The 13,786-nt window shown below is 46.4% G+C and overlaps 1 protein-coding gene across 1 annotated transcript; it reads left to right on the top strand.

Annotated features, from left to right (window-relative positions):
* Positions 1-9,765: 9,765 nt before the first annotated feature.
* Positions 9,766-10,579, top strand: LOC146198841 (prenylated Rab acceptor protein 1-like). Its single transcript, XM_084591989.1, has one exon. It carries the CDS (start codon positions 9,766-9,768, stop codon positions 10,438-10,440), a length of 675 nt encoding a protein of 224 aa, XP_084448115.1. The 3' UTR covers positions 10,441-10,579.
* Positions 10,580-13,786: the final 3,207 nt, after the last annotated feature.

Raw genomic sequence — 13,786 nt, 5'->3', positions numbered from 1 at the left:
TATCGTGCGTGCATAAAGCCCTTACCCGTGAAATCGAAGCAGTGCGGCGGGCGTCGAATCACGTAGCGGATGCGCATAGAGACAATGCAGAAGGGCAATCCACAAGCACAGGGGCCACAAGTAATGCATGTCTGCAAATTTGGCGAAACAATCAATGAGCGAGTGCACTTCGAGGATAGAAAAATCGCTATAGTGCACAAAACATATAGATGCTGACTTAGAGTGGGCTGAAGACGACTGTGGCAGTTATGCTTCAAAATATGGTGATGAGGAAGGTGGGCGTATGAAACATTATTTACATGTCATCAAATTTTATTTAGATGTCATCAAACACAGCACACACTGATTAAGGTGTTTGGCCTTGAGAGTGGCGTAATTTTTTTTTTGTGCTCCTGTATCAAACCGATGGATCTGTAGAGAAGAATGCAATTGCGAGTGACCATGATTTTCAAGATACACATGGTAACACTCCAGCGCTTTCGGAAAGTAAGGTGGTCAAGCGTCTGATTTGCGTGAGATTAGAAGCGGAGCGACAAATTCCGGTGCCCACAAAGGCTCACCCTTCAGCTACTTCATCATCATCATCAGCCGGACAATACGCACAGCAGGACGAAGACCACTCGCGTATTCCTCCAATTAGCCCTGTCCTCTGCTAGCTGCATCCACTTGACCACTGCTAACTTCTTAACCTAATCTGCCCAACTAAGCTTATATCGCCTCCTGCTACGCCTTCCTTCCCTTGGAATCCAATTTGTTACCCTAAGCGACCATCGGTTGTCCTCTCTTCGCACTACATGCCCTGCCATTAGAATGTCATTAATTCCAGTTATATTTTCTGATTCATTCTGCACGCTTCCTGTCTCTTAACGTTACACCTATCATTTTGCTCTGCAAAACATTCTACGTTGTCCTCAAATTAAGTATTTGTTGTTGTTGTGGCTGTAGGAAGAAGGAAATGAAAATGCACGGGCCTGCTACTGGCTCTGTAGCTGAGCTACCTCCGCTGCCTTGTGCAGACTGAAGAGAAAATAGAGAAGAAAGAAAAGGAAGAGGAAAAGAAAGACGCGCGCAGCAACAACAGCCGTCTTCCACCGCCGAAGCGGCGGCGGGTGCAATGATGGCCTGCAACAGATAAAAATTCGTTGGCAGGCTAGCCCCCGCCGCAAGCGGCGGTGACCTACCTGTCCCAGCCCCATCAGGGGAGTGTCAAATGAAGTAGTACCCTTTTCGTTAGCCTCCCCGTTTCAGCCTCATAGGTGAGTAGAGGTAAGATGCAACTGTTATATATTAACGCGGTAGCGTTAAGGAGCTCGTGTCGCAGAAAAGCCGGTGTCGTCGGCGTCCAGTGAGCGATAAATCCCGGCATGCACTTCATAAATAAACATGAACTTTATAAATAAAAGGCAAGTTCCAAGATGGGCTGGGTGGGAATCGAACCAGGGTCTCCGGAGTGTGAGACGGAGACGCTACCACTCAGCCACGAGTTCGATGCTTGAAAGCGGTACAAAAGCGCTTCTAGTGAATGCGGTGTTGCCTTAGAAACATGCCGTAGGTCGTTATACTGCAGTGTATATCGGTAATTATGAGCATGTTACTTACAGAAGTCGCAGTTACATGAGTAGCGAAGTACGTTTCCGCTACATTTCTTCTGCGCTCTGCGCACATGCGGAGCCATCTTGCGGCAAACACAGAAGAACCCCTCCTCGCAATGTGCGGCGCTGCCCCGACACGTGGCGCGCCACTCGCCCCTGACGTTTCGCCGTGCACCCTCACAGATTGTAGAATCAAGCGTCTTTCCTTTCTTTAGATCACTATCTTCGCTCACCCGCTTCTCCCCTTCGGGCCGCGCGGGTACCGGTGCGAGGATGCCCCAATACCCTTGCGTTTAGTAAGTTTTCGCGACGAGGTGCAATAACGCTATCGCGTTCCACTCTTGAAGGCGAAGCTTAAGCGTCCTCCAAATTTTTTTCCTCTTGAGCGATACCGGTAAGCTGCTAATCATAATCTGCGAGTACTTGCCAAATTAACTCCACTCGGATCTTATTCTCCTAGTTATTTGTTTTTCATTATTCGGATCTGCGGTTACTACCTGTCCGAGTAGACATTCATCAACGACTTCCAGTGATTCTCTACCTATTGCAGACTTCTTAATCCTTCCCTGGGCTTTTGAACATTATCTTAGTCTTCTGCATATTGATTTTAAGCCCATCTTTCTGCTTTTGCTGTCTAGGTCACCAATCATTATTTTCATCATCTCCTGAGTTACTTAAAGCACAAGGGTCCTTTTGCACTTTGCCTCGATCAGAACGTCACTGTCGTGACTGGGAACTGATCCTAATCCACGGACTCAGCCGCCGATTGTTACAGTATTGAGCCACTGTTGTGGGTGGCAACTTTATATGCGCATGAACGTGGATGCATAGCGCAGGGGAAGAAAGCGGTACGGAAGGAGGACAGGCTGGCGTTCTCTCCTGGATTTGATCCGAACGGGAATAGAGGGATGACATACCATGTGGCAATAGTAAGCCAGAGGGGCCATTGATGTGCTGTCACTTCTGTTAAAGGGGGTTAGCAGCCAGTAAGCGCAAGCACGTTGCAACGTCTAAGCCTAACGACACAGTTCAAATCTGCATAAAGCATAATCTGCAGTGCAACTACCGAACTCGGGCTCCGTAGCGTACTCGGGAGGTTCGTTACATTTCGCCGTGAAGTGAACTGAAATTGAGCTTCTCTTTTATCCCTTAAGAAGGTGCAAGAGGACGGCAAGGGCTTACCTGCAACGGCTCAGCAGCTCGCCTTGTCACTAGTGCGCGAGGCACGTACTTCACGTGACCCTTCGATTTCTTCGCCTCGCTTGCCTGTCTTCTTCTTCCTCAGAGCGCTTTTTGCCACAATCTACAGAATATCAGTCAATGTGCGTGAAGAGAAAGGAAGAGAAAAAATTTTATTTTCACAAATGTCAGGCCTTGCCGAAGCTTACATCCAAAATGGTCTGAATGGCCTAAAAGGAAATTACCACATTATAATATATTATCCATAAACAAATACTAATGTCTATGTCATTTCTTACATGCGTCATGGCATAATCATGCAGCATACTGCTAGAAACTAGCGCATTCGCGTATATGTATTCCATGGAAGTACAAAATATATGGGAGACACGTAACATTTAAGCTCCGCGGGTAGAATCCTGACTAAAGCATGGACATTTGTCTTTACGTGCAGCGTATTAAAAAGCTAAATCGTTTGAGACAAATGCCTACTTTTAATTGAAATTAGAAGTGGTATTTTTAAATATACTTGTACCGGACATCATTGCATGATGTCACACTATCGTCACGTGAGTTTCTTGACAAAACGCCGTCGGGGGGGACGCCGCCTGGTTTTCCGTTGAACTGGAGCTTTACGTGGAAACTCAGTCCTTTTTCAGTCAGCTCGGATCTTGCTGAAACTTTCCAAGGGCATTTTTTGAGGTTTATGGTTATTTGCACGAAATTTTAAAACAGCTCGGTGTTTTTATGGAGCGCAAACACTTTCAAAACTCTCAATTTCATGGTCTCAATCGCGCAGATATGAACGGCCAACCTTAGACACGTGTCGGCTCTGCGTTTGCTGCAAGACAAACCTTAGTGCTCCCTTTGGGTACTTTCAGATACGTATAGCGACCCAAGCAGTTACATGCGCTATTCTAGACAATCAACACGCACGATAGCTTTTGTGGCCAGGCCCATTACGTCAAAAGTTGGCATGTCATGACTTCCTAGGCTGGCCGAAACCTACCATCCGTTTCGGTTTAACGAATATTTCATTGCGATAGCAATACTGCGCCAGGTTTTGAGCCGTCGCCTGGTCCCGGCGGAGGCCACGCTTGACCTTGAACAGCCAAGGAGGAGGAGTAGGAGGAGGAGAAGAAGAGGAAGAAGACTGGTAACTTACGCTCTGGCGTCATGCTCTTAAAGGATGAGCTTAAGTGTCCCCAATAATGTACACCTTACACTGATAGGGCGTGATAGGGGAATAATGTAGCAAACAAAATAACCTTCCGCCGTTGCTGTCGCAATTGAACTAGGTTTAACCAGAGTTAAACCACAACTAATTTTTTCTGTTTTAAACTGATACGACTTGCATCAAAACACAGCAATTCGTTACATATTGCGATTGCTCTATGCAACTCCTGTTTCCTTTTTTTTTTCTTTTTTTGATTGCTTAGTAGTAGAGCAACACTGTGTGGCTTATATAGCCTCACTTCAAACAGCCGCATCCTGCGAGCCATAACATCAGCATGCTGCTCTCACTCTGCATCAAAATTCCGGCAAACAACCACATGCATCAAATGAAGGCACACAGACAGAAGTTCGAGATTGCGCAGCTTATACTACCTGTCTTCCCCATCAAACATACTACTTTCAAAACAGGGACTTCGTTGAACGTGGCGGCTCTTTATGGCAATCCATCACTGGGCTGACGTAGCCCTGCACCCGCAACGGCTTAGCGTGCACAGTGAGCTTGCGTTCCAGTCGTAGCAAAACTTCACTGACTTCAGCTTCACCTGCTGCAGTGAAGTAATAATTATATCCACAGCTTTATTAAGAAAATCTCACAAAGGCCTCTCACGTTCATGATCAGCGGCACGATGACAACGGGCACATAGGTGTCTATTCGTAGATTGGGCACAAATAACAGGAAGTGAATGTTTACCGTTTTAATGCAGAAATGCTTTCAACGGCTTCAATTCGAGCTTCATTTGTCTGCCCGTCTGTTTGTGCGTCCTCACCGTGCGAAAATAACTATCTCAACTGCACCATATATACTAAAGAGAAGTTTACATTTATTCGAATTAATGCCACATTTTTCTTGGAGATTCCTGTAACACCCCCCCCCCCCCCCCCCCCCCCGCCCCACCCTCCAAAAAAAATAATTGAGCTGATACGAAAATTTGGGTAGTTTGAGTGTGGTAGGTATTGAACCCAGGACCTTCTGACTGCGAGACAGGCTCGTTGCCCATAGCATGGTGTGCTCAGTATACAACGAGGGAGGTAACAAAAAAAAAACTTACATTGTCAAAAGCAATAAAAAACTTCTAACAGGGCAGGAATTAGGCAAGTCCTAACGTTATTATAGTACTCGCTACTCAGGCGATCCGGGCCGGTCCGGGAGACGTCTCCCAGGGAAAGCAGGAACGGGAAAAGTAGGAATTTCTCATTGCTAGATAGCTTTAACCGCTCTTTGATATTGTTGACGGGAATATATGATTCGGGGATGTTTCTTTCTACCTGATGTAATTCTTTCACTTCCTTCGTGTCTTAATTTGCGAAGCTCGAGGTGCTTTAAGAGTGTGATCCGAAATGATTCTTCAGTACTTGAATTATTTGCATAAAGCTTCAAGATATTCCATCTTTCAACGACTGAGTCATTCAGGCGTGACCACGAGTCGTTCATGAGAGCTAGCAGTTTCAGCAAGCTGAAAGGTCTATCTGAGAGGAGAAAATTATTTAGGTTCCATGGCAATAGAAATCACCCTTGTGCTCCGAATTTAAGAGTATAATGCGATCGCGTGAACGGTTCCCGTTAGCAGGTCATCTGGCAGGTGCCCCGTGTGCCCGCCCCTCATAGACATGAGCTCCCTCCACGCTTCAAAGCTTACCAGAGACAATCCAAGCTACAGGGTTCAAACTTCCCGGCGTTTCGTGTTGGGTTGCTGTTTACGAGACAGCGGTTCCGAACACACTAAAACCAATTTAAATTGCCGATTCAAATCTACACAAATTAAGAGATTTGATGCATGCTTCCGGGAAAGCTTTTATTCCCAATTACCGCTAAAATCTCACACAAGCCATTAGCATTCACTCGTAAGCTACAACCATTGTGTGAAAGACCAAGCGGCATAGATGTAAAAGCATGTTTTGGTCAAATCATGCATATGTTCTTGCGTAGCTTAGAGAGTAGCGTGTCTGACTGAGGATCCAAGGACCCCAATTTGGATACGCTCCGCATGTGAAGTGAAATATTTTCGACCAATAAGAACCTTCCCGACATGCCTTCGCCGGTGCCGCCGAGTTTTCCGCTGAATGGAGTACCTAACTCTGTCGCGTTACTAAGCGTCTTCACTAGACTCGATTTATCTATTTCCTGACGCCGAAACGACAAAAATGAAGCCACACTTAAGCTTCGGCTCTTGAGCTAGAGCGCGATAGCGGCATGTGGTCATAATTCACACTTACTTGCACACAGTCGTCAATCATCGCATCACGTGAAAGACAACACGACATAAGCATGCACTCACTCCCGCTTGCTGCCTGCTTGCTGCCAACCTGCACAAGCATGTCTTGCTTCACCTAGTCAAAATGTGCATCTTTTTATGTTCCTTCGTGACCAGAATTATGGTTGCTTGCGCTGTCATCCAAGTGGCTCAGCGGAATGCTTTGCCCGAGTACAATGTGTCCCGTTATGCTAAACGAAGTGTAAGAATAAAAGGATTTTGGCGCGACATTGTTTCGTCTATTTGCACGTTGAAAGTTCATTTCACTTTAGTGTATTTCAGCCCGCCACCTAAAAAGAAATGTATAAAGATCATTGGATGTTATCGTACCTACAGCAACGTATCGACAGCTAAGTTCTACGGGCCCAGTGCACGATATTCTCAAAAGGGTTGGTTGGTTTGTGGGGTTTAACGTCCCAAACCAGCTCAGGCTGTAAGAGACGCCGTAGTGCAGGGCTCCGGAAATTACGACCACCTGGGGTTCTTTAACGTACACTGACATCGCACAGTACACGGGCACCTTTCTTTTCGCCTCCATCTAAAAGCGGCCGCCGAGGCCGAGATTCGACCCCACGTCCTTGGGGAGCGCCGTAACCACTGCACCACCCCGGCGGGGCTTCTCAGAAGGGTAAAACGAATGCATATGAGACTTTGCTTTAAATGCTTTTTCTTTCAACTACATAGTAATACGATTCACATCAAAACATTGCTAGATAAAAAGGGAGTTTTTGTCGACAAAAACTCGACCACGGCGGCTGCGTTTCATTGGAGGCGAAACGAAGTGGCCTCCGTGTGCTGTGCGATGTCAGCGCACGTTAAAGATCCCCAGGTGGTCGAAATTACTCCGTAGCCCTCCACTACGGCTCCCCTTTCTCTCTTTCCACCTTCCCTCCCAACTTTCTTCCTTCCCTTACGGCGCGATTCAGCTGTCCACAGAGCAAGTGTGACAGATACTGCACCTTTCCCTTCCTGTGAACAAATCATATTATATATATCGTGGGAGAGCGTGCGCTGAAATCGCACACCACACGGACGCCTTTTGTTTCGCCTCCATCGAATTGCAGCCGCCGCGGTCGGGATCGAACCCGGCTACCAGTAATCGGGCGTCTTACGACTGGATCACTCTGCACCGCCGGGGCGGTGCAGTGTCAAGTACCCCACACATGACAATACAGTAAAGTGACTAAATCTAAACGAAAAGCGACACCATCGACACTACAGGCCCTCAACCAAAAGCAATGTACGAATGCATTAGCTAATGAAAATTGTCATCAGAGGAGAAAAAAAAATTGCCATTGGTTTCAGTTCAGTTCAGTTCAGTCGTTCAGTCGTGTCCGACTCTTCGTGACCCTATTGACCATGTCACGCCATTGGTTTAGCTCCAGTTAAACCTAGTTGAGTTGCGAAAGGAACAGCTGCATGGCTACGCTTAGGATAGCTTAGGCTACGCGCTCAGCAGCGGCCGGTCACTCCTTCTGCATAGTTGGTCAATTCTTTGCGGGCGCTCCTAGTTATATATACACCACACACCTCTTCTCGTCACAACCACCGGACAGAGTGATGCGCAGCTGGCGCCGGCTGTGGTTATGACGTCACTTCTCCGGCACAAGCGCGCGGCGAAGCGCGGCCGCGACGACATCTCCGATACGTAATCTGCTGCCTCTGACGTCACGCGGCTCCTCGCGCATGCGCAGCTTGACCCACGCTGTGCCACGCGAACTGACTCGATGACTAGAGTAGTGTTGCTTTCGCAACAAAAGCAAAGTGCAGTACAATGAAACCAAAGTGCACGACAAACACTCGCTAGAGTTTTGCAGAAGTTAGATCTTCTCATCTCTGGGTATATGGCACATACTCACAATGGGAATTGGCCAGTTCAGTGCATGTGTAAGAACTGAATATATGACCCCGACTTAGACAGTGGGATATATAACTTATTGAATACGAATTAATGTTGCTAAAATAATTTGGCAAAAATGTGAGGTGGTACAAATGGCAATCAATAAAAGAGGAATATTTAATAAGACTGCAGATAAAATTTGTAAGTATAATCCAGAGAGAGAGAGAGTAGCTCTAGCAAACAAATCTTACAGTCACAACATAGAGTTTCTTGCTCATACCTAGAGGGAACGTCGTTATACAGTAAAAAATGTCCTCAAATTCAATATTGTCACTATAAATTGCAAAAAAGAGCGAAACAGCATGTCAGTGTGAAATTTATTCAATATAAGCAATGGCTCTTTCTCCTATTGGCTTAGTTTTGAGCAGCACAATTACCGATATGTTGCACTAAAAAGGTAAACATTGAAAGGAAAGAGACGTTTTAGAAATATTTATTTTTGCACAATCACTTAAAGAAATTTTCAGTGGCATTTCGGGAAACAGAAACCTTTTATTGGCGACGTCTGCTTTTGCGCCTTCGCTACTATGGCTTTCGTGGTCTAAGTACGCACCTCGAAATGATGATGATGATAAAAAAAGAAGCATCATAGTAACGCCACTCCGCGCACCCCAGAAAAACCGACTGTCCCGCACCAAGTAGTACACCGGCCCATGATCCTTAGCGCTCCCATGGCGGCTGAAGTGCAGCGCCCTCAGCTTTCCCTCTAGTTAAGAGTGTAAGAAACTCTGAGTCACAATATTATAGCTATGGATTAACTCATACACCGGTTTTAGGGCATTTCCTCAGAAGGTTCCACCAAAGGAGAAGAGGACAGGCATTGAAAACGGCAATCCTAAGCGAGGAAGGAGAATTTCCAAATAATTTCTTCTCTGATGAGCATATCTACAGCAGAAAAGAATATAATGCTCTATGGTTTCCACGCCATCACATGCCGCACAAATATTCAACGGCGTGAATCCAGAGAGATATAAATAACATAGTAAAGGTTCAGGCAAGTAATTCTACAACACAAGAGCGTCATGAGGACCTGACATTGCCTCGATCTACAATACCGGATAATACAGTGAAAATTTAAATGATGAAAACTCGCAGTCGCATGAAGCAGCTCATGGCTCAAAGTGTACAGTATCTGGAGCTGTTAAAAACAGGATATATACAGCAATATGATATTAACTACAACATTGGCAACTGGATCATTGAGAGCCGTATTCGCCAAGAAATCGACCATTACATTGGAAGTAATTCCCTTCCCTGTAATTCCCTTCCCTGTGATTCAAGGGAAGAAAAACATCAGCGTTTGCAAAAGACGCGTCTTCGGCCTTCTCAGCGCGACTACATCTTCCATGTGAGCGCAAAATTATGCTTAGCCTAGTTTTTCACCCCGTGTCATGAGACGACAAAGAAGCACAAAAGAGCAGCCACACGCGCACGTGCACAGAGACGTGCACGTTTTTCATTCGCTGGAGCTTACTGTGACAGGCTGCAGGCTGATCCGAAGGCCAGCTGACACGTCAGCCTTTCTTGGTACCGCCCGGACGTGGAGCTTCCCTGCCTTCAGCTACCTCCGACCGACCCCAGCCGCAGCTGCAGCAGAGCCCGAGTGATGACTCACTTGCAGGGCGACTACGGGGACGACTTCAACTGCAGCCCCAAATCCTGTGGTGAAGCTCCAGCCCCCACTCGTACTGGAACGCCGATGCCGGCCCGAAAGCGCCCGCAGCTTTCGCCAAGGAGAGATGAGTTCGACGTCCGCCGTATCGTCGTATCGTGGTCGAGTGATCAGCTGAGCCAGATTCAACCATGGAAGTTCTTTCTAGACACCGGTAAACTGAAGCTCCCCAAGTCCGCCCATGAAATTGTTGAGAGAATCCAGACCAACTTCGAACGCTTCCGCAGCAACTATGGCGTCGTCTTCATAGGCCTGCTCGCTTGTTACGTGATCTTCACGCCGGCGTTGCTCGTCGGCGTCGGGGCCACGGTGGCGCTGTGCGCCGCCCTGAAGTTGCACCTAGACGACGACACAGCGACCGTGCCGGGCATCAACCTAACCCTCAGCAAGAATCGGCGGCTCGTCATTGCCGGGATCTTCTCTGTACCTCTGCTCTACTTCACGGACCTGTGGTCCGGGCTCGTGTACTCCTTCTCAATCAGCATCGCTCTTGGCATGGCCCACGCTACGTTCTTCTCCGGACTGAGTCCCGTCAAGGCGGCGGCTTCCAAGAAGCTTCCAGATATCTCGGAAATTCCTGGAGACGGTGACATTGCAGGTCATCTCTGAGCAAAGTATTCTCCTGTTGTCAGCTTCATTGGACAGCGAGGAACTACCGTCTAGAGCCTTTTTTTTCTGCTCCAAGTGACAGCTCCATGCCTGCTCCCTTTTTTTCTTTTTGCAGTGTTCTTGTCAATAGTGCTTGTCTGTACAGAGTCTGTCTTTATTTTTTCGTACCTGAGTGTCATTTTGTGTTTTCTTTTGACAGCAGCCTGTCATTTTGTGTTTTTTTTTTTTTACAGCAGCACATGAAGCAGTCCTTGCTTTTCCGTTATCGGGAATAAAAAAATGTTTACTGGCGTTTGCTGTACTCAAGTGTTGGTTATTTGAAATCATGAATGAAACGACCCCGAAAATTGCTTTCACTGATATGAAAATTGATATGGAGTAAATCATTATAGATACCTTCATCTCCGCCGCCACGTCTCGTTGCAGATTTGTGGTTTTTTGTAAAGACTCTTGGTTTAACGCTAGGATACCCAAAGCCTACAGTGGCGCTGTGGTGGTCGGAACGCGTTGTTAGCTCAAACATGTTTCCTGAGGTGTTCAATCAAGATCGCAAGACCAGCTTAGAACAGAAGTTCGCCGCTCGAGCCGTTGTGTGCCGCAAATCTCCGTCTTTGAATCGATTCCTTGTAGCTTCGAACCTGTCCCACATTGGCTTGGTTATCTTGGGATTAGAAGGTCATGCTCAATTTTGGCGAGAAAATTTACTGAGCGTTCCGCGCACTACGTGGCGCTCATTCCTTTTTATTCCACCCGTTACAAAGGGACTAGCTAACACTATCATCATCATCATCCAACCATCCAACATGTAGTGATCGAGTGCCAAGAACTGCGACCCGCCCCCACTACAACAGCGACAACACCAACGGAGGCGCTTTTGACAGCACTCGGTCTACAGTCGACGTCACTACCCGAAGAGACTAGGGTAATCATGAGGGCAATGGAGACGACAAAGCGCCGCCTCGAGGACTGGTGGCGCAACAGGGAAGCCTGTTAGAAAGATGCTCCTAGTCTAGGGTTTGGGATACCACTGTATGCTAATGAACATCTGTATCACCAGGACGGAAATTAACAGAATGAACAGGCGGTATATGCAAACCAACTTTCGAATGTATGCTAATGAGCAGCTGTGTCATTAGAGCAAAAATTCATAAAATGAAAAGCCAGTAAATGTAAAACTGATTTATATTACCGCATGTTAATACCGCGAATTTCCTCTCTAGTGACACAGCTGTTCCTTGCCATACATTCGTACGGCAAAACATGAACTAAACGCATCTTTTATGCAGCTTTCTCAACATCTATACTGCAACAGCGCGCCTTCGTAGTTTTCGGCGGAACCTCCTTGCCACCGGTGTCTCTGAACCTGTCGTGAATGCCGTCATTGCACTCGCCGCCCCTTCGGTGGTGAAAAATGGCGGTTGCGGTGCGCGTTTTCTTTTTTCTGTCATCGCTTTTATTAACTTTGTGCCATCAAGAAACAGCGGTCGCGGCTCAGCTATAATCAGTTCGTAGACCCGTGCATTCTCTTCTTCTCCTTCCCAAAGCCACAACAAGTTTAACGCTATCTCTGTTGTTTATATGGTATGCAGCGTTTCTAGCTATCGGTGAGAGTTTCAACTGTCGGGCTCAAAATAAATCAGCGACAAAAGCAAACCAATGCAACGGAACGCAAAAATGCAATGTGCGAGATGCCAGGAGCAAAATGCTGTCTGTCGACTCGGCCTTGTACGGAAAACCAGCGCCGCCTATGTTTACCACACCAACGCAGCAAGGTCACACATGTTACAGTTTTGCTGCCAGAATCTACTTCATATTCTTTGCCCGTTCACATACCCGGAACTACCTAAAGAAACTACGTTCATAATTCCGCGTGTGAGAGCGCTCTCGCGGCGCGCTGACGTGATTATGCGGGGTTTTTTTCTGAATTTCACGTGTTTTCTTGTTAACGCAGCGTAATAAAAAGAATAAAATAAATTTTAAAAGGCTCCGCAATTTCGCATTGAAATTTTTATCGGAAGCGCTAAAGCTAAAACGCTGTATTGTAAATATATGCAATTATTCGATTCGTTAGTAATAAAATCCTCTAACCTATAACAAATGTCCTTTTCTTCAGCTATCTATCTCAACATACATTTAGTTTTTCTAACCTTTACTGGCACCTCTGTTTTGCCAGGTCGAAGCTAATTAAACAATCTGATTCCCTCTGGCTTTATCTTGCAATCTTAACTCTCTCACATGGTTGAGCAAGGCTGCGCGCGTAAAGGACTTTTTCGTTGGGCAGCTCCCTAATTATGCATGAAAAAGAAATGTGAAAGTTTAAGAATGTCTTGAACATAGTGATATGTGCGAAATCTGTGTTAACCATGGTCATACAAGGTTTGGTGGTTTCTTTTCCTTAAATAGGTCTGAATTGAAGTGATGCCCATGCTTCACCTTCTAGAGTAGCCGTGTAGCCCCTGTAACTCTGCCACTTCAATCCACAATTCTTTTTTTTTTCTTTTTTTTTTTAATTTAGGTTTTCAGAAAAGGAAGGCGCAATACACCTTTGAGTGGGCACCAGGGAATGGTGGACACCCGCGCTTAATTAGGTCATGGTCACACCACGTTTTCAAAGATCAAGCCGCTAGACTGGTTGAATTTCGCTGATACATGGCGTCATGGAAAAAATGACTAACGTTACAAGGAGTAATTTCAACCACATGGGGATCTTCACCGATGTCAGTGCTCGTTAAAGATCCATAGGTGGTCGAAATTACTCCGGAGCCTTCCACTATGACATCCCTTTGTCTCTTTCCGCTTTCACTCCCACCTTCCTTCCTTCCTTAACGGCGCGGTCAGGTGCCCCCAAAATAAATGTGACAGATACTGCCCCTTTCCTGTCCCGTGAACAAATTATTAATTTTTAATATTAGATGACAGTGGAAATGAGTATTCCTCCTCTTATTTTCTTGTCATTATGCATTAGAGCTGTACACTGAGCAGTATGTTATACTTTCCTTCCCTGAAAAGGCAACATGGCGTCTAGATCGACCTGCCGCAATGGCTCAGACGCTCAGCTACTTAGCCGGAGTACCCAGGTTAGAACCCAACCGCGGCGGCCGCTTTTCAATGGAGGTGAAACGCAAATGCGTCCACGAGCTTTGCGATGTCTGTGCACGTTAAAGATCCCAGGTGGTCGAAATTCGAGTCATTCCCTGCGGCACATCCTTCTTTCTATCTTCTTTAAATCCCCTTCCTCACTTCTCTTCCATAACGGTTCAGTTGTTGTTGCGACTGTATGGGAAAGAGAAAAAGAAAGTGGCCGAGCCTATGCCAGCAGGCTCTAGCTGATCCAATGGTGCTACCT

The sequence above is a fragment of the Amblyomma maculatum genome, chromosome 2, assembly GCF_055883805.1.
Source record: "Amblyomma maculatum isolate TAMU_Amacu chromosome 2, ASM5588380v1, whole genome shotgun sequence".
NCBI classification, from domain to species: domain Eukaryota; kingdom Metazoa; phylum Arthropoda; class Arachnida; order Ixodida; family Ixodidae; genus Amblyomma; species Amblyomma maculatum.
Note: the sequence above shows the minus strand (reverse complement) of the source record. Positions and strands in the feature narration are given on the sequence as shown.

What these genes read in the sequence shown, in the direction of transcription:
- LOC146198841 (XM_084591989.1), top strand. Translation starts at nt 9,766, where the DNA reads ATGACTCACTTGCAGGGCGACTACGGGGACGACTTCAACTGCAGCCCC.